The 21,251-nt window shown below is 51.8% G+C and overlaps 1 protein-coding gene across 4 annotated transcripts in view; it reads left to right on the top strand.

Annotated features, from left to right (window-relative positions):
* The window catches only part of Znf423 (zinc finger protein 423), a 298,629-nt gene that overhangs the window by 52,699 nt on the left and 224,679 nt on the right, over window positions 1–21,251 (top strand). For 2 of the 4 annotated variants that reach the window (XM_085682055.2, XM_087900177.1), the window contains exon 2: window positions 1,158–1,217. In XM_085682055.2, the coding sequence (XP_085538181.2) occupies window positions 1,158–1,217 (60 nt within the window). Of the gene's footprint in view, window positions 1–1,157; window positions 1,218–7,436; window positions 7,493–7,566; window positions 7,738–21,251 lie in introns of those variants that run through there. The other 2 variants (XM_048428569.3, XM_048428564.3) reach the window with 2 other exon arrangements.

The raw sequence follows: 21,251 nt of genomic DNA, 5'->3' as shown, positions 1-21,251 counted from the left end.
TTAATATTATTATGTGCTCCAAACTGGGACTGCTTCCAGGACAAGAGTGCTATTATGCCGGATAGTGTTTCTCCCCTGTTCCCACCAGCCTGGTCTCAAGTGCTGGGGTCTGGGGTAGGGGAGGCTTCATTCCATCAGGCATCATTCTGTGGGGTCCAGGCTGAAGTGTGTGTGGGGGGGAAGGTGAGTTCCCTTGCCCTGTGACCAGCTAATGAGCTGCTGTGATTCTACCTGCAGGCCACTGTGTGTCCTGAGGTCTGTCTGCAGGTCACATCTCCAAGTGCAGAATAGTACGCTGAACTTTCCCATCCTCTGGGAGCCACTATATCTGCTCCTTGCTGTTATCAAGGTGGCCTTTGTAGCAGCGGTGGGCAGTGTGGCCTTTGGTAGGGGAAATGCCTGCAAGATTATGGGCTGTTCTGAGTTTTGCCTCATTTCTGTGGGCGGCAGATGTTTTGCTCATGAGCAGAAACTATGTACTAATGGTTGTAGCTCTGAGTAGAGAAAGATTCTGATATGTCTGGCTGGAGGCAGTGCAGTGATTGATAAGTGATGTCTGTCAGGATGGAGGGCTATGGAAGCATAATGGAGACAGCACTTATTTCTCATTCATGTTTGATACTTTTTATTATTTATAATATTTGTGTGTGTGTGTGTGTGTGTGTGTATGTGTGGTGTGTGTGTAGACGTATGTACACATGGAGGGCAGAGGGTGACACCTTGGGTGCTGGCCCTTGTCTTTTACTCTTTTACTTTGTTTGAGACAGGATCTCTTGTTTATCATTGTGTACACAAGGCTACCAGACCTATGAGCTTCCGGAGATTCCTGTCTTTGCCTCCAGCCTTACCATAAAAACACCTGGATTACAGATGCAAATGGTGTCCGGCTTTGTGTGGACTCTGGGGACCTGAACCCAGTTCCTCATGCTTGCACGGTTGTACTTTACCCATCAAACATGGCCTAGCCCCTTTGATCACGGTTTCATCTCTGCGACACCCACAAAAGCCGCCTTGTCGTTGGCTTTGTGCTCTCCCCCGTTGGTGGCAGATAGCATGTAAATATTGCCACAATGCTCCCATCTTTTCTTGCTTGTGTTCTATCCCATGACCTATGTGTGCAGCTTCCAAACTCAGAGCCTTTCTTTCTTCTCTTCCAGTTGAAGAGGGGGAGGCCTCGGACTTTTCGCTGGCCTGGGATTCCTCTGTGGCAGCAGCAGGTAAGAACCGGGAGACTGGCGGAGCCTTGCTGGGGGCTTGGGGGACTGGCCCAGGGATTCAGAAAGCCACCCAGCTGGTTATAGAAACGATATTTTTCATGTCACATTCCTGTGTCTAGTCCAGACTTCCCCAAGCAACACGATTCTATATTTATTCCATATGGCCGATAAAATCGATTCCATATGGGGACAAGTACGCCCCTTTCCTCCCAAGGGCCATGGTCCCATCCTCTGGGCAAGTTACATGGGTGGTGAGTCCCTTCACTGCCAGGCATGGCATCTTCATCTCTGAATGCCACTAACATTCTCGCCAAGCGCATCAATATAAGCCACTTTAGCAGATTGAAACTCTAATGAAAACAAGCATTCCTACTGCCCCTGGGATGGGCTGTCAGTCCCAAGACCGCGCCTTCGGGGGAAGAAAACGGGGGAGCAAGCTTGAATTTTTGGGATGTGTGTCATTATGGGGTGCTGGATGATGTGACCGTCGGGGACCATGGTTTTCAACCTCAGGTTTTCTCTTCTTGCAGCTGTTCCTTAGCTGTCAGAAGCAGCTGATGGGTGGGTTTTTTACACTGGTAACCTTCTGAGGCAGCCCACAGGGACTGGACCTGGCTTTGGCACCCTGGAGCTCTGGAGTGCCAGTTCTACTACATTCAGTCAGAGACTTCCATTGCATTGGGCCCCAGTGCTCTGTCTGGCAGGTGACAGGGTTCCTTTCTCAGCCACCTTGTGCCAGGGGTATCCCTGGGTTACCTCCAGATCCACGTGGCTCCAAAGGCCATTCAGTATTGTCTGATGAGACCTAGCAGGTAATCCTTACATCCAGTCTTCTCTTTCAGTTGTGGAAGCTGAGGCCAGAAGGAGAAAGGGTACACGTTTCAGGTCTACACATTGACAGTTGCACATCTGATTTGTGACTTTGACTACATGTATAACTTCTAAGGCTTGCTCACTTAACTGAAGAAACTGAGTTGACAAAGTGTAATACTTAGATTCAGCAGAAGTCTTTAAATTTATTGTTATTAGTGTGTGTGTGTGTTGTGCAGGACACTTTTATGGAGTTGATTCTTCCCTTTGTACCTGTGGTTCTCAACCTCCTAATGTTGCAACCCTTTAACAGAGTTCCTCACGTTGTGACCTCCCCACCTGTAAAATTATTTTGGTTGCTACGTCATGGCTGTAGTTTTGCTCCTGTTGTGAATCGTCATGTAAAGCTCTGTCTTTGGTGACCCCTGTGAAAGGGTTGTTCGACCTCCACATGGGTTGCAACCCACAGTTTGAGAACCGTTGCTTTATACCTTTGTGTGGGTTCTGGATATTGAAGGCAGATCTCCAGGCTGTGTGGCAGGCACCTTTTCCTGCTGAACCATCTCATTGGTGCCCCAGCAAAAATCTTGAAGATGGCTTCCAAACAACTGAGAACTGGCCCCTGATCTTCCAGCCCCCTGCTTCTGGCCTAGTGCCTTCCCAGAAGCTCAGAGTGCTGCTTGGAGCCCACGGAGTCTTAGATGACCTGGGTTTTCTAATGTCTGTGAATGGTCTGTTGCCCTTGTTATTTGTGACAGAGGCTCTCACCATGGGGGAGACTTGTTGGAAGCCTGAGCAATGGGGATGTTCTAGTTTGAGGGAAACAAAGGTGTGATCATCGGTTAGTGCTGTCCTTGTCTCATTTTGTGCTCGAGAGAGGCATGCATTATGGTTGCTGAAATACAGTAAGACTGGACTGGGCATGCCTTTATCACCCAGGAGATAGAGGCAAGTGGATCTCTGTGAGTTCAAGGCTAACCTGGTTTGCATAGTGATTTCCAAGACAGCTAGGGTTATGTAGAAAGACTCTGTCCTTGTGTGTGTGTGTGTGTGTGTGTGTGTGTGTGTGTGTGTGTGTGTGTGTGAAGTCAGGCTATGCCAGGCTTGAGAGGAACCTGCCGTGCCCCACCCTCTACTGGAAGAAGGCTACCATCTTTGTCTGTGTCTGCTGTCCTCACTCCTGTGGTGGAAACAGTGCTGGGGTGTGAGGGAAGCAGTGTGGTAGTGGTTGTGATGTGAAGAGAGCGTTAGGTTCGCAGACTGCAGCTCAGGTCAGTGAGGCATCTTCTGGTATGCAGGAGGCAGAGTGACATCTCCAGTGCTCAGTGTCACCTGTACTTGTGACTCCTCACTGTGCTGGCCAGTCTCTGGCTCCCAGGAGTGTTGGGAGATGTGGAATTTTTCCAGTTTCCACTCAAGAGCCAAGCATGCACCATGTGCCCCTGTGAATCCCCCCCTGATCCTAGGGACCCTATGGCCACCATGCTCTGTGTTTCCAGAGAGTGTAGGGCCACCTGCTAATTGATGTGGACAAGCCAGAGCTGGCTGTGGACTGCTTTGCTGCCTTCTGGTGTGTTGGGATGATTTTTTAATAGGACATGTGGTAGTTCCTCCTTCCCAGTTCTGTTGGACTTGGGCCATGAAGGAACTTGGGGGCCCTGAGAGCAGGCTTGTGAGCTGGCTGTAACCCTGAGACAGGATGAAGGCAGTGCAGCAAGCAGCCCTCTGTGTGTGCGATGACACATTTATTAGGCATGTAACTTAGTGCGTGCCAATTACAGTGAATGCTTTACCCGTTGGTTCATTGCTCTGTGATGGGACACTCTTTCCAGCGTATATACTATCATTTTTCTGTGGGATGGTTTTCGGGTCACCTGAGGCGGGCAGGGCCAATGACCCAGATGAAACTTCTTTGTCTAGTAATTGTCATTAAACTGAGACGTTGCCACTTGGCTATACCAGCAAATGGAGACAGGTTTCACTGAGGAACATGGGGAGCAGACCGTCTCCACCCCGCAGCTACCATCAACAAGACTGAGACTCACTGTCCTCATTTTCCAGGTTGGGTAGGGTGTTGACCCTTAAGGCTGTTGACTAGTGTAGTGGCCAGAGCACTGTGCAGTGGGGACCTGAGCACTGGTCTTTTGTATCCAGAGTAAGCAATCCAACCTTAGCCTATCTAGCAGGGAGGTGGAGAACCAAGCACACTTGACGGTGGCACTGTGAGTACTCTGGCCGGGTCGCTGGTAGAGTATAGTCCCTGTCCATAGGACGTGGCTTCATTCTGGTCCCTGGAACACATGGTGACCAGGAGGAGCAGAGCAGAAGGTATCAGGCGGCCACTTGCGTGGGGCCACTGGCCTGGGGTTCATGCTGCCCCTTGTGCCCTGGCTCTGGATGTGTGATGGAGGACTCGGATAGAGACCCAGAGGGTGAGATGTCCATGTGCTCAATCCTGCCCTCCCCTGCCTCCCACTAGTTGGACCCTGTAGCCCTCCTAGGGACAGCTGGCCTGATCCCTCTATGTCCTTGATTTGGGACCTGACAACGAAGGAGGACCTGGTCTTGCCTGGCAGGGACAGAATGGAAAGGTATCGAGTGTTCTCCACCTGGTGAGGGATGCCTCTGCCTTTGGACTGGCAAGCACAGGCCCGCTGTTAGGCAGAGCCCTGGGAAACCCTGTTCAGGGCTGAGGTAGAGGGTCAGCAGTGTGGGATTTTAAATGAACAGTTTCTTATGTGATTGTGATCCTGGAGTGTGTGTGCATGTGTGTATGTGTGTGTGTGCGCATGTGCGTGTGAGTGCATGTGTGTGTGCGTGTGCGTGTGTGTGCTCGTGAATGTAGTCTGCAGCTGAGAGCTGGTGTTTTTATCGACGGCTCTCCACCTTATATATTGAAGCAGAGTCTCTCCCTGGAGCGCAGTTTTGATTAGTCTGAGTCTGCAGCTTGCTTTGGAGATTTTTGTCTCCCTCTTGTGAGTGCTGGGATTACAGGACTGCTGCCAAGCCCATCTGGCTTCTACCTGGGTCGTGGAGATCCAAATTTGGGTCCTAATGCTTATGGGGGCTCTTTACTGGATGAGGCGTCTCCCCAGGCTAAGATCTTGGTTTTCATACCCACAAAACTCAAGAGGTGTTGGAAACGGTGGTATATGTGTGTGGTGTGTGTGGTGTGCGTATTTGGCAAGTGTGTGTGATGTATCTGAGTGTGTAGGGTATGGCATTTGTGTGTGTGTGTGTGTGTGTGAGAGAGAGAGAGAGAGAGAGAGAGAGAGAGGTGTTTATGATACATGTAGAGTATGTGTGTACTTATGTGAGTTGTTGTGTGTGTGTGTAGTGTGTATGTACTGAGTATGGTATGGTGTATGTGGGGGCTATGTATGAAATCTGTGTGTAGTATGTACATGGGATGTAGGCCTGTGCTTGAGGGTGTGTCTGTGTGTGTGTGCACATGTGTGGTGTGTGGGCTGTTTGTAGTGTGTGTGGTTTTGTTAACATGGAGGCTGTCTGTGTATGTAGGGGCTATTTATGTGTAGTGTATGTGGTGTGAGTGTGTGTGGTTGTGGCTGTTTGTGATAGAAGCTCTGTATGTATATGGTTGTGTGGGCTATGTGTATTGTGTGTGCATATGGTCTTTGTGGGTTATGTTTATATTGTGTTGGGGGCTATGTATCTGATATGTATGGATCCATGGATCATGTGTGTAATGTTTGTGTGTACGTGTATATGGTATGTGTTCTGTGTATGTTTTGTGCATATATGATATGTGTTTGGGCTGTGTCTTGTTTGGGACTATATATGTATATATATCTATATCTATATATATGTATATATGTCTATATATGTATATATATATATAGATATATATATGGTGTGTGTGGGCTATGCATATGTAGTGTGTGGAGGCTATGTGTGTATTGTGTATGGGCTATGTGTGAGCTATGTGTGGTCCATGTGGTGTGTGTGTTATGTATCTGAACAGACGTTTTAGTCTGAAGCAGTCTGAACCTGTTTTGAACCTTAATAGCCTCTGAACACCCACAATGAGTGGGTGTGATTGCAAGAGGGGCTTATGATCTCAGCTGCGCTTGCTTGCCAGCTTGAGGTGTGAACTCCTTGGAAACATGGGTGATCTTTGCTAATGGCAAAGACTTCTGGGAGCTATAGCCAGAGCTCTTTCTCCCCTAGACTCTTAGAGGTCACAGCCAGAGGGAGGCCTCTTTCCCTTCCAGAATCTTAGGGGACGCAGTCCAAACTCTCTCTTCCCCTACACTCTTAGGTGATACAGCACAGCCCTTTCCCCAGACTCCTAGGTGACCGAGCCAGAACTCCTCCTCCTCCAGGCTTCTGGGGACCACAGCCAAGAGTGTCTTTCCTCCCCTTAGACTCCTGGTGGTAGAACAAGTGAACTCGTAGGTGACGTGATACAGGTCTTGCTGAAGGCAGCTGTCACCCAGCTGCTGGCTGTGCTGTGGGACACTGGGCCTGGAACTGCGGGACGTCTGAGATCTGCAGAAGCAACAGAGAGCTGAGTTTCGGATAAAACAGTTGATTTTTTTTTTTTCAAAAATGGCAGCTCAATTTTAAAAGCAGCTTTGAGATCATTTTACTCACTTTTTAAAGGGGACTTTTGTGGCTCTCATGTTCAGAGATGTATGGGACCATTGTCACAGTTGGGTAATCTATGAACCCCCCTGAAGAAGCCTTGCACCTCTAAAACTATTTTTCCTACTCTTCCACTTCTCACGTTCTGGGTAGTGGCTCAGCTACCCATCCATCCCTCTAGATTTGCCTTTTCTGGACATTGCCCGTAGCTGCTGACCTCTGGACAGTGCTGACTGGGCCCTTTTACCTGCATAGTGATTCTCAGCACAGGCTGTGTGGCACTTGTCCCTTATGACTGAATTAGATCCCCAGTCTAGGTAGACATCCTTTTGTTTATCATCCTTCTGTCTATGAACTTTAGCTGTGTGCTCCCATCTTTGGCTGCTGTGCACAGTGCTGCCATTCATATTCTCGTGCAAGTTTCTGTTTGGACTCCTGCCATCGGCTCCATGGGCGGAGTGATCAGGTGGGTCCTACAGTATCAGGGAATCGAACTTTGTGAGAGGCCTGGACTGTTCTGCAGAACAGCTGGACCTTTCACAGTCCTGCCAGAGGTGTGAGCGTCTTTCCTTTCCTCATGGCCTTTACGGTTGACCTGCTGGGGAGAAGGGAGCAGTTTCATTTTGAACAACTTGTAAATTATTGTTTCGGCCAAAGAAACTCTTGGTATCAGTCGCTCTCAGCCTGGCTGCAAGTAATAAGGGGCGTGTTTGGGATGGTGTTCAGGTCTCCAACCTTGAACCTGTCTTCATGCCCATGTCCTCCCTTCCTCCTGCCTTCCTGTCCATCCCAGTGTGGATGGGATCCCATTCCCCTCTCCAGGGCCCCTCTTTCTTCTGAAAGCCCATTGGAAAGTTCTGGTAAGGATGTGTCTGAGTTTTGCGGTGCGTGGCTGTGAGGAAGCAGCCAAGTGTGTGCCTCTTTCTTTGTCTCCATGTCTGTCACTGATGTGAGCCCAGAGGCAGAGGTGCTCACCTTCCTGTCACTGTCTAGCCTTGGTGTCCCTGAATGGTGCCCTCTCCTAGCTGGGTTCGGGGTCCACGAGGAGGCTTTCTTCTGACATGACTTCTATGCACCGGAGTCGTGGAGACGCAGAAGGAGGAAGGTCTGGAGGCTGACCTTGGTTGGAGATGGGTGGGGCATGGTGAATCTGCTGGTTAATGTTTCTTGACCTGCCCGGACAGATTAGGAGATTTACTTCTGGCATAATGACGCACACGCTTGAGGTTCGCCACACTCGCTGTAATCAGCCGTTGCGCTGGCGGCTATTGATGCTGCCCTGTGGTCAGAGTCGGAAGCCTTCTTGCCAGGTCATTGGTCTCATCCTGGCAGGCAGAAGCCGTTACTGCTATGTAGTAGATGTCTCTTGAGTTGGATCTTGTCACCTTTGTGTGTGAGGCTCAGAGACACTTCTGATTGCTTCCAGGCCACACAGCCAGAAGCGGCAGAGCAGGGATTGGAATCCAGGCAGCTCATGCACGAACTTCACAGCTCACCCATAGATGGCAGACCTGCCTGTAAGAATGTTGTTCCCTTGTAGAAAGGCCCAAAGATGCAGTGACAGGTTGGCACTGGTGCAGGGCTCCTAGGTCACTGGAAGAGTCCTGCTAGAGCTGGTCTAACCTTGGCTGCTGCCTGGGAAATACCTGCTCAGTCGAGATTTTGCGAAAATTGAGTCCTGACAGACACTTTCTTTCCCTCGCCTTCTCCAGGCTTTCCTGCCACTCTGAATTGTCGGGTATGGGGAGAGGAGGTTGCAGGGGATGTTGTGGACCTGCCTGACTGCGAGGTTAGCACCAGGGGCTGAGTATCCATTCTGGGTGTTTGGGGACAAGCACGTAGAGCTTCTTTTTTCCTTTTTGCCCTGTTCTGGTAAGGGGTAGGGTGTGGTCAGCCCCCACTTCCTGCAGTCTGTCACCTCCAAGCTTTGGCTAGGTGGTTCAAAGGGGAATGGTCCGGAAGAGTGGACCTTACGGGGTGGGGAGTGGAAGCCACTCTGGTTCTGTTTGGTCAGAGTGTGAACTATTTGATTCCAGGGGCTTCACAGAGCCTGTGATTGTAGCCTCCCCCTCCACACCCCACACCCCACCTCCGCTTCACCCAGAATTTCCGCTCATGCCTTTCACGTTCCATGTCCTTTATATCCTGGATCTTCAACCTGGGTGAAGGCTGGGTAGATGTGACAGTGGGCAGGCTCCATTGTTGCTCCCAGTAAACAGAGCTTCAAGGACTTCCACCTTAGTTCTTGCTCGAGGAAGGGCGCAGGTGCTGGCCTTCAGGTGTGGAGTGCTTTGCACTGCTTCCAGCTGTGGCCTTGTAGCTGATATGCCCCCCCCCCCCCCCCCCCCCGGCTTCTCAAGGGCTGGAAGGACAGGCGGGAGCCACCACACTGGGGCTCACTTTTTCCTTTCCATTCTCAAATCAAGGCAATCAAGACTGACGCTCCCATTCTTTCCTGCTTTCCCCATATGGTTCCTCTCCTTGAGCTTCTTACCCTGGGGTCCACACTGTCCCTCTGGCACTGGCTGGGAGTTCCCTTGCTATGCCCCATGGTGGCAGCTGCCCCAGGGCCTTGTGGGCTCTGAGAGGAGCCCGCTGCTGCTCTGGAGGGTGTGGCCCACCTTTTGTGCTCTGTCCCCCTCCCCTCGTCTTCTTGATGAGGACCAGGGGACATTTTCAAGGAACAGGAAAGTCGCACTAAAGAGATGTAGAATTTCCTACCATTTTAAAGACTTATGAAATGCGTTTTTATACAGGGCCAGCTGGGGAGTTTCTCATTAGCTCGGCTGGGGAGTCTGTGGGGAGTTGAGCTAAGTGGAGCCAGGCAGGCTGGTAGGAAGACATGGTGGCCCTGAGCTCACCAGGGGAGCATGGCGGGCATGCGTCAGCTGCTTGGCTGGAAGGCCCCCTGGCTGGGCTGGCCTGAGCGGGGCCTTTGTTAGACCTGCTTCCCAACAGCACGGGGGACTTCAGAAGCCTTCAGGTGATGACTGGAGCTGAGAGGGGGCCACTCTGTTACCATGGTGAGTAGTCAGATGAGGTAGGGCATCTGCCATGTGTGCACACAGGCATAGACACGTGTGTGTTTGCCTGCCTCTGTGTGTGTGAGAGTGAGTGAGTGTGTGTATGTGTCTCCAGGTTCTTGCTTCCCTGGCTCAGACCCTGAAGAGGTCCTGGTGCCTCTGTGCCCCTGTTACCTGGTTCTGCTCCCTGGTAAGACATGGCCTAGCTCTGAGGATGGGGTACTTCTTAGCTTCTTGGCTCCTGTTGGGTCACACTCAGAAGCACTACCTCTGAGGGGTCTGTGTGCACCTATGTATGCAGAGCTCAGGCATCTGTGTGCATGAATGTGCCGGTAGCCAGACATGTTGGGCACAAGGAGGGAGCCTGTGAGCTCCGTTTCTCTGCTACCCATTTCACTTCCATAGCACGGACCTTGATTTGCTCGGTTCTACCCTTTTCAGCTCGATGTGGGCATTCTCCTGCCGCTTGGTACATGGCCCCAGCCTAGTGCCCAGCCAGTGCTCAGCTGCTGCTGGTCCGTGGACTCAGATCTGTCTGCCTGGGAAGACCAGTATGCAGTACTTTCCCACTTGGTGATGGTGGGCTTCTCAGGGGACCCCAGAGGGTGTGTATTGGGGGATGGGGTGATGCTTCTACTCTTTCTGAGCTCAGGTGACTCTCACAGGAAGTTACAAGAGGGCATCACCTCTGTGTCATTACCCCTTCCCAAAGACCCGGGAACCCTGCAGGGGGACGCAGAAGCCTGTATGTAGATCTTTGCTGACAGTCAGCCTGGTCATTAAACAGCACCAGCCCCAGAGGTGTGTGGGATGTGTGGTGATGATGCATTTGTGGGTTGTTGCTAAGCCTCTGCCTCCTGGAGGAGTTTGTGCCATCACTGTTTGTACCCAAACATATGAGCAGACATGTACCCTTGTCAAAATGCTGACTGTGACTCGGCAGGGCCAGACATGCATGAGATACTGTAGTTCTGACGCTGTCCTAGAGATGCCACTGATCCAACCAGGCACCAGTCTCTTCTCTTCCTGGGACCTCAGTCGGTGCCATTCTTGTTTGTCTTTTGAAGCAGCCTAAACCACACTTCCTCCAGGAAGCTTTCCAGAATGACCCTGGTATGGTTTCTTACCATCCTTAGTGCTGCTGGGCCAGCCTCCTGCTTCCTGTCCTTACTGCCACTGCTAGACTGAAGAGCTCACCACTGTATCCCAGCTCGGTCGCTCCCAGGGTACTGCTCCCATTCTCTGGCTCCAGATCCCAGTCTAGGCACAGCAGTGGGCAGGAAGTGTTTGCTAAGGTCTAGAGCAGTATCTTTCCTGTTTTGTATTTGCCCTGGGCACTTTAGGGCCAGATTTTTGTCCTCTCTGAGAAGAACAAAGTATAGGTTTAGATTCTAGCTACTCACTAGCTTTGTGACTTTAGAGTTAGGTTCTCTATCTCCCTGAGGCCCTTCCATTTCCTCATCTAAAGTGGGAATGGTAGTGAGGGCTGGGGGCGGGGGCTCTATGTGCAGTGCTCAGTCCCCAGGGGCTGGTGTCCACTGCTCCCTTCTTGCTGTGGCCCACACATGGAGAAGCAGGCATTGGACCTTCGCTCTGAGCTTGGAGCTGAGGTGGTGAGTAGCTCAGATCCCTCTCCCTCTCACCACAGCCCCCGTGTCCCTTCCACCTCACTTTTGTTCCCAGGCAGGCCTCAGAACCACCTCTGGTGTGTCAACCCTACTTGGGGTACAGAGGAGCATGGGGGTGCAGAGGACCTGGAATGAGACCAGAGTCCTGAGCTCATGACGTGGTTAGCATGAACTGTGGAGAGGTCGAGCCAGCACCTGGTGGGAAATGGCCAAGGTCAACCCAGCCTGGCTGGTCCTGGCTTCCTAGGCGGACACTCTGTGGACCAGCCTCTGGGTCTTTCTGGTCATGGTCCATAATGCATCAGCCATAGGCTGCAGGCAGCTTGCTGGGCTCTGGCTGTTGTCCCCTTACTCGACAGGACTATACACGGTGCGCATGTGCACACATAAGCTGGTTGCCCAGCCTGTCCTGCTCAGAGAAGTTGTGTTTGTCCACACTGCATATTCTCTTTTTGAATGCTTTTTTTTTTTTAAAAAAAAGTATTTTTGAGAACTTCATATATTATCACTGCATCTACATAACTTATACCCTCTGCTCCATCCTGCGTTTTGATTGCTTTAATGGATGGCTGTCCTTGTTCCTTGGTAGTGGCTGCCACATCAGACAGATACTGATTTTTACAGTCACCGTTCTCAGGGTGCAGGGCCTTGGTGTTCCTCAGGCTTGCAGAACTGAGACAGTGCTGACTCATTAGTAACTGTCATCCAAGGAGCAGTCACTCAGTGCCAGGCAGGGTACCTACAGCCTGTGTACATAACCCTACAGATGGCCGTTGGAGTCTAGAGTAGTAAAGATCCGTGGGCTGCCTCACAGTTGGTGGGCTTCTGTCTGAGCTGAGTCCGGGGCTCAGTGTGTGAGGCACCTGTCCTAGGATGGGCTGACAGCCTTCATGATGTCACAGTAGTCACTGGTCACAGGTGGGAACCTGCCAGGAACTGTGCGTGAGTGAGAGAGTTCTGTTGAGCATTGCACACACAGCCTCCGTCTCCCCGTGATGCACAGGCACATTCATGTGTGCACGTTCCTCAGTGTGTACACGTTCATACATGCCCTTCCATGTAGCATGCATCGATGCATGCTCAACTGTGTGTCCATCCCCACAAAGACACCTGCAAATGTGTGCCTGACAAGTGGTTCCTCTCCTGTCCACAGAGCTGTGCTGGCTAGCATGGGGAGCTGATGCCTACTTTTCAAATGGTCCCTTGGCCCTTTTTCAGGGTCAGGTGGATACCACTGTGTTTGGGATATGCAGTGTCTCCTTGCTCTCCATTTCCCTTCTTCAGTTTCTTTATTGTTGCCTCCAGGGTCTAGACCTTTTCTCCCAGCCACTCATCCCTGCTGCTGGGCCCAGGGTTGGCCAGACTTCCTTACCCATCTGCCTGTTTCACTGCCTGGCCCATCTTGTCCCGTGCACAGCCACCTTCAGCTTTGACATGGCTGAATTCTCACCCTGCACCTGCCTCTTTAAGAGCCCAGGGACCTGGCAGACTTGTCTGCAGGGCTGAGACTGGGAGGCTGGACAGCTGCTGAGGGGAAGTTTTGTCAGCTCCCTGGCTTCTTGGAGTCTGGGTAGTGCTGGGGAAACTGAAACAAAGGCTGACAATGGCCTCCTTCCCTCCCCGGCAGCCTTGGCTGACCGGTGCAGGGCCTGCCTGGGCGGCCTCTGGGGGCCACTGTTATTTCCTGTGCAGGCGCTAGGGCTCCTGGCCAGCCTGGAACAGGCAGGAAGCAGGGCTGGGCATCTTCCCCACCCCCTAGGCTGGCCCTTGAAGGCTAAGAGCCGTCACCACAGCGAGTGGAAGGTCAACACAATGCTCTTGTCCGATTTTCTGGGCTTTTATGGCCTCAGCCTACTCTGCCCAGGTTTTTTTTTTTTTTTTTTTTTTTTTTTTTTTTTTTTTTTTTTTTTTTTTTTTTGCAGTGTGCGTGGGGTGACCTCCTGTCCCTGCTGAGTCCCTGCAGCAGACCCCACTTGCCTCCATCAGCTATGTGAGTCCATGCATCGTCTCCCCACCTGGCCCAGCCTTCGCGACAGAATGCTGGCTGTGCAGAGTGGAGACCAGGCCAGCAGAATTTCCATAGTTGTTAGTTTACACGGGTGGAATGGGTTTAGATTTGACGTTAGGGGTCCAGGTTGTGGTTACGGTTAATGTTAGGGTGAGGGCTACTGAGCCCTGAAGACACAGAGGCACAGATCTGAAGCCCATGGGCCTTTGCTTCCATCATCAGCTTTGCACCAGTGTGTTCAGCACACGTCTGGGCTGCATGAGGTGTCAGGGTACAATAGGGCCCCTGCCTGCCAGGATTCTCTTACCAGAGACCGATAGGGAGAGAGCTGGTGAGCGGACAGCACTGCCTGGGAGCTGCCCTTGGAGAGTAGACCTGACTCAGTTACTGCCTCTTCTCTGGGACAGTTCCTGACTTCCAGTGGGGTCACAGGGCCATTGCCTGTGGCCTTGGACGCTTATTAAATGCTCACCGTGGTGATTTGGGACAGAACAGGAGTGGCCTGTGCCTCACTGGACAGCCTAAATAGTAGAGGACAAGACTGATTTTGTTGGAAACTTATAATAAAGGTTGGGTTGGTGTACAGTTGATGAGCAAGAGGGAAATGGAATGAAGGAAGCATGGTTGTCATTATCCTGGAAGCCACCAACCGTCTCAATGGCAACCACCAAGTCACAATTGGACATACGCTGCATGAGCATTTTTCCTTGACCCCGGGAAGACACTCATGGACTAGAGCATCCTGTAGCCCAGGCTTCCATGCCACCCATGCAGGGAGCTGGCAGACAGCCTGCCTTGGAGGTTGCGATATTTGTCCTGGATATCGGTCCCGAGCGGGGTCATAATGCAGTTGAGCAACTTTTCCCGAGCCAGCCTAGTGAAGCCCTCAACTGCTGTGGCTCTGTGAGCCTTAAGGACCCGAGGTGACAGCGGTAGTTTTTCGTGTCCAACTCCTGGCGTCTGGGTACAGGGTTGGGAGCTGTTGACATCGGCAAGCCCAGCTCAACCCAGCCGTTTGGGAGGCACCTCACCCACCTGCCCACAAAGCCTTGCTGGCCATGCTTGCCGCAGACAGGCTGAGGACTTGCCTCTCGCCACACATACATGTCCTCTTACGCCCTACCGTATTGACTGCTATGTGTGGCTAGAATACAACTTCTGGGAGGGGCACAGACAGGGGAGTGGAAGTACAAAGGAGATAGAGAGCTCCAGGGTAGGACCTCCTGCCCCTACCTAGCTCTAATGCCCACTTGACTGTCTTATGGTAGAGGGATCTGGGCCTGGCCTTTGAGGTCCGCTGCTGGCCACTTCCTCTGGCTAGCTGGTGCCCTGTGGACATTCCATGGTGAGCCTTTTGGGGGAATCCCGGGGCTATCTTTCTAGGTGGGAGGAAAGAAACTCCCAAGTGTGGAGGAAAGGAAAGAGGGGTGGCAAACTTAGGGAACCTGTCACCAGTTTGCCTTCTTTAGAGGGGCCCTACTCCTCAGGAAGGGCCATGGAGGCTCTGGCAGACACTCTGATGGCCATGCCCACATGGCTCACCCCTACCTCCCAGTTTACACGCATCCTATGGGCATTTTCAGCATGCTCTGCAGAGGCCTGGGGCGGGCCTGAGTGAGCTGCCAGGGCAGATTGGAATTCTGCGGTGCACCTCCGAGGTCCACGCACTTGCTCCCTTTCCTCCTCCAGCAAAGCCACAGACAGCCCTTCATGGGTCCCTCATAGAAGCACTCAGGCCATAGGTAGTGTTGCATTCTGGAAATGCGAGGCTCAGAGATGTCAGGGGTCTGACCAGCCGCTGCATTGCAAGCTGCAGCCAACTGTGTTACTGCACAATCAGCACCTCTTTAAGTTGCCGAGAGTGACATGGCTGTACTTCCAGGTCATCAGTGCATAGTTAGCTTCTCCCAGCGTGGGCAGTGCAGGCAGCTTAAGGACAACTGTGGAATGAGCCTGTGAAGGCGGGGGCTCTGCTCCTCTTCAGGCATTGGTTTGTGTGGCTCCTGGGTTTTACGCTGTATATGAGCCCTCATCCTATCCTTAGGAGTCTGTGGATGACCACACGCTGCCTGCCTTTTCTCCCTGGTCTGTCGGCTCCATATCCTCTCGCACTGAGGCCAGTTTCCTCTTCCTCCTCCACAGCAGGGGTTTTGCCTTTGTTCATGCGGGGACAGTTTCTCAGGACATGTACCAGCAGGAAGTTCTGCTTCATATCTAACTACCTGTTCAGTGGATGCTGTATGAGCGCCATGCTATGGATCCAGGTTGTCTCCTTGATGGGATGTGAAGCTGGATCACCGCTGGCATGGTCCCCAGAGGCCTGTGTCACACCCACAGTCCCCAGTGTTAATGCACACCTACTGCGCGTTGTCCTTGTTCTGGGTGCTGAACAGGACTGACGAAGCTCTTCTTTGCAGAGTAGAGACGGTGCCGGGGATGTCACTGTGTGACTGGACATATGGCTTGTGTCACCGAAGTGGTCAGTAGATGATGACCACATATGGTGGGTGGGATAGATAGGTGGGTGTGGCTAGAGACTTCTGCATGAGAAAAGGGGGAATAAGGCCAGGGCAGGTTTTGAGGTGAACCTGTGGAGCAAGGGTTCTTTCCAGAGACTGGAACAGAGAGCCTAAGGGGCCAGGCTGAGGAGGTAAGCAGGCTGTATGGGTGCAAAGCTAATCTCTTCTGGTATTGTCAGGTGCTTGGGTAACTTTGTCAGAATGCCCCTCCAGCTGGGCATGAGCAGGAGACAGGGTGATGACACCCACTTCTGGGTGAGGGCCAGGGAGTTGGACGGAGGTGGTCAGCTCAGCCTCTCTGGAGGTAGCTCTCACAGAATGCCGGAATGAAGAATCTGAGCCAAGGATAGGATATAGGCCCTCCAAGATGGTAGCTACGTACTTGGTTCTGGAGGAGCCTAACTGAGATGTCGGGCTCCTTCAAGACCCCTGCTCAGGACTTGGGTTGAACTGCCATTAGGATGAGGTTCCTGAGAACTTCGGGGTGGGAGATTATCTGGAGGGGTCAGGTCACATGCATACACGTGGCACCTGACATTGTGTCGGCCACACCACTTGGGAAGCAGTGAAAATTGAATGTGAGGTTGGACATGGTCTCTGGAGGTGGGCAGGGGTGGCCGTGTCCCCAAGCTAGCTTGCAAGTCATAGGGCAGGTTCTTGGCTTTCTGAGGCCCGAGGCTGCCGTGTCAGCTCCGTCTTGATAAGTTTGGTGTAGCTGCAGAATTGACCACGGGCTGGTTAGTGATGGAGTGGGCTAAGCTGGGCTAGGAAGGACATCATTTCTTTGAAGAAGCCCCTCAGAGCCAAGAGTACTAGGGCCAGTGGGGACAGCTGGGGCTCTGGGTTAATGAAGTGAACTCCTGTCTGCAGTGGCCATCCGGGCTTGCACTGAGCTGGCTAGAGGCTCCCACCCGTCCTGGCTGTGGCTCCCGCCTGGAGCAGAGCAGGTGTCTGGGAATGGAAGCTGTCGGTGGCGTCCAGCTGTGGCGAGCCCGGGTTCCGGACTCACTGCCTGCGGAAGTGGGCCAGCCGCACCTCTGAACAGGATTAGAGGGATGGGTAATGGATTAAAGATCAAAATGTTAATTAAGAACTGGCCTTCTCTAATAAGATGCCTTCAAGGGCGAGGGCCTGAGGAGGAGGGGATTCTCATTTTTCTCATTTTGGCAACACAGTTTCCGTTGTGATGAAATTGGTTCACAGAAGGGGTGGGGGGCCCTGAGCCTCACTTTAAAGACATTTCCATCCAAGTTAATTAGCAGGAGAAAATGAGGGACTGATTGCCAGGTGGGCAGTAGGTGGTGGCCTGGCAGGACGACTTCAGAGAAGGCATCTGTGTCTCGGTCATCCATGGTTCATGCCTTGGGGGCCTGGTAAGGTCTGATTCTCTCTCTAGGGTCAAAGGTTGGGAACTTGCTGTGTGACTTTTGGCTGTCCTTGCTCCTCTCTGATCAGTCCTCTAGTTTTTTTTCTCCCTCATCATTTATAGATCATAAAGAAACCTCTCCTGGGCTGGTAGATCAAATGAATTTTTAGATTCCAACCACTCCGTTTGTGTGAGTTGGCTTTTGACTTCGGGGTAAGGATGCCAAAGCCTTGGCCCACGTTAAATTGTACTATCTCAGGTCTCACTATGGTGCCCAGGTTGTTTCAGTGTCCCTGGAGGACACCCCCATGTGATGGCTGAACACTGGTCTGAACCTCAGCTTTGTCTTATGGGGGTCATTGATATCTTGACCTGTCGCATGAGCCCTTAGGCTGTAGCCCCATTCTGAAGGGTAAAGGGAGCAGATTATACAGAACCTGTCCCTACATGCATGCCAGCCTTGCTTGGAAGCTGGAGGCTGTCCATTCCCCACAACAATGCTTCAGGTTTGGAGCAACTTGAATTTCCTTGATCTCCCAGGATGAAAAACTCTGTTTTACCAGGAGCCCCAGAAGAAGTTGTTCTTCAGAACCAGGACTTACTCTTGAGGCTAAGAGACTTTAAAAAAGAAGAAGAAGAAGAAGAAGAAGAAGGTGTGATGCCAGTGTTCTGGGCTTGGTGGTGCAGGCCTGGCGTGGTAGCCCTGAGGAGGCTGATGTAAGAGGACTGAAGGCGTAAGACCACCTGGGTCAAGTTCAAAGCCAGCCCAGGCCACCCAACAACAACAACAATAAAAGACAAGAACAAACATACCACAACAGATGTCCAAAGGAGGTGCCTATTATGGCCTGTGGTATGGGCACCATACTAACTTGGAGCGTGCGCGTTTTTTTTTTTTTTTTTGCCTCTTTCATAGCCTGCTTTCTCTGGGGCCATATCGGCCAAGCAAACAAGCAAGAAGGCTCTAGGGCGGTGATTCTCAACCTATGGGTCTCAACCCCTCGGGGTCAAATAGCAGATATCTTGCATATCAGATGTTTACATTATGATTCATAACAGTAGCAAATTTACAGTTATGAAGTACCAATGACAGTAATTTTATGGCTGGGGTCATCACAACCTGAGGAACTGTATTAAAGGCCTGCTGCATTCGGAAGGGTGAGGACCAGTGTGCTAGGGCCTGGGGCAGTGGCTCAGTTGGTAAAGAGCTTGCTTTGCGAGCTTGAGGGCTGAGCTTGATCCCCCAGCACCCACGCAAAGAGCTGGGTGTGAAGAAACAGGCTTGTGACTCCAGCTTCTGGGAGGTGGAGACAGCCGCACTGGCGCTGGTTGGCCAACCGTGAGCCCCAGGTCCTAGTAAGAGAGAAAACAAGGTAGTGTGGGGGGGGATTGAGGAAAACATTTGTTGTCTTGGCCCTCTACACATGTGCATATTTGTGTGTGTGCATGCGCGTGTACACCTCCCATCCCCCCACGTGTGTGTGCATCTGTCTCTACATGCGTGCATGTACCCCAAACTAAAAAGTAACCAAAGAAAATAGCAGGCGCTTCCCCGTGCTTTTCCTCTGCTGGAGGTGAGGTATCCGCCCCTGCTTGCCGCACTCTGAACATACTGGGACCGTGAACCCCCATTTTTTGTTAATCATGTGTAATATAAAGCGACCCTTGTGACCATAGTGAAAGATGTTGCATTTTGTTTGTGATAATATTATGAAATCTGCTTTTATTTTCTTGTAGATGCTGGCTAAGCTTCTCAGCATTTATTTTTTTTTCCCCTTATTTATAATTTTTTTAAAGAGAAATTGTAGTGAAGTGCTTTTGGAGGCATTTGTTAGTTCAGAGGCACTCAAGTGCATTGCTGACCACTTTGTCCCTCCCAGCTTCAAAATTCCTGAACCATCCCCCTGATGTCAGCCTCCCTCTCTGCTCCCAGCGTGGCAGTCACCCCTGTCCTGTCTACTGGCTCCTAAGGTAGCAAGGAGGTGTGCTGGGTCCTTTGAGTCTGGCCGCTTCCCTTCCTGTCTGTCCTCAAGGCTCATCCATGTTACAGGCTGTATTAGGGTCTCCTTCATTTTCAGTGCCCACTGGTCCACAGTGCTGCTCCTCAATGACCTCATCTTCCGGGAGCAGCATGCTCCAGCCAGTCTGTGCTCATGATGACAACACACTTATAGAGCGTGGCCCTCAGCCACGGGACCTGGAGAGGGAGCTAGGTGGATCCCAGCTCTCTGCATTTAGGTCCATGGACAAGGGTGTGGGTGCAGGGGAGGCCTCCATCTTTACACAGGTACACATGCATGCATGTATGTGCATATGCACATACACACGGACACACAGATGCACACACCCATGCACATCCCACATCCTTCTTTTACCCTAGGGGAAAAATACCTGGTCTTCATGTCTCACTTAAGCTGAGTGGTGGCTGTGGTGGGTGGTGACCCATAGGCACCGCCCTGTCCCCTCAAACTATCATGCTACCATGCCAGGAACCGTGAGAGGAGATGGAACCTAGGCCTGGTAGAGCGAAGTCAACTGTGGTCCCGGGAGTGCTGTGACCTCAGGCCACCAACCAGGGAGTTGCAGCCATTGCCATAAAGTGTCTGGGTGGAGTGCTATGGTAGTTAAGTGAGAGAAGCCACAAGTGGGAGCATTTCAGTCCCGTCCATATCTATATTTGGAACCAGGGAAGGCTAACATCTGTGGCTGAGGTGAGCAAGACGACCTTGGGGAACACATGGGACCGCGCCAAGGACGGAATGTCCTACGGCTGATTCGCGTGCACACTTAGGTGAAAGTGTCCTGTCATCCGTTTAGGATTTATGAGTTAAACTTAGTGAAAATGGGGAGCGAGGAGCTGCTCGGAAAGCGAGCGTCGCTGCTGCAGAGCCTTGGTGGGCGTGCACTCCGCTTCTCCACTCCTTTCCCCTAAATGGTTAAACCCGGCACACGTTCAGAGACCAAGTCTTGTGCTGGTGGCCCAACTGGTTCTCAGGCTGGGGCTGAAGATAGGGAACAGAAGGTTCCTTCCAAACAAGAGGGAGAGACGGTGTCCTTAGGTCCTCCTAGCGAGGGGAAGCCGGTCCTTGATGCCTGTGGTAACATTAGGGAAGCAAAGCTGGAGCTTCTGGGGCTGGTTGTTGTTCAGAGCAGAGGCAGAACCGCCTTTCTCCTCCTGGTTTGTCCTCCCCTACATTTTCTGAGCCCTACTCTCTCACCTGGATGTAGAGACAGCCATTCTTGCCTTTAACCCTACAGTGTCACAGACCAGACACGGGCTCTTCCCAAAGACTACAATGTCTTTGCGGCATCATAGGCCCCATGTGTGATCATTTGTGTGGACAATTACCATAGGAATGGAGGAGGGGCACAGGGCAAGGAAGTAGTCTGGGTTTATGCCTCAGTGGGGCCCATCCACTTCCTGCTGGGTCACGGAGACCATCCTATGTACTGTGCAGGGTCTTTATTTGCAGGCTTCTCCGGAAGTGCGACTTTAGCCTATCTTCTGTTGTTTGGGACTTGGCCTTTGCTCGGTGGATTTGAACATGGATTTGTTCATTTATTCCCTTATTAAACCTTCCGTGAACGGTGCTCCTTTGTGTGCATGTGTGTGTGTGCGTGTGCATGTGTGTGCGTGGGCATGTGCACTCAGGAGTGTGCAAAGATGAACATTCTTTGGAGTTAGCCAGTTAGTCAAGGAGAGGCAGGGGAGGCGGGATGCTGGGGGCGAGCCTCCTTACGCACACTGTTGCAGGTGGCTCTCATGGCTCCCAGCTTGCTACTTTGGAAAGGCTTTCCACTTGGCGTGTCTGGCCTCAGCCTCTTCCAAATACAGTGCCTCCTGAGGTTGAGCATCCGAACTCCAGAAGAGTACGAGGGCGAAAGCAGGAAGGCTCAGCTGTGACACTCGCTGAAAGGCAGCTCTGCTTAAAATAGCCTTTTAAGCTGTAATCCCAGCATTTGGGAGGCAGAGGGAACAGATGCCGGTTCAAGGCCGGCCTGAGTTAAATGTCTAGATCCTGCACAGGGCAGAACAGAGCTGCCATTGCCCTGTAAAGCACCTCCCCCCCGAACT

This window comes from Myodes glareolus, chromosome 22 (genome assembly GCF_982192425.1).
Source record: "Myodes glareolus chromosome 22, mMyoGla1.1, whole genome shotgun sequence".
Taxonomy (NCBI): Eukaryota; Metazoa; Chordata; class Mammalia; order Rodentia; family Cricetidae; genus Myodes; species Myodes glareolus.
Note: the sequence above shows the minus strand (reverse complement) of the source record. Positions and strands in the feature narration are given on the sequence as shown.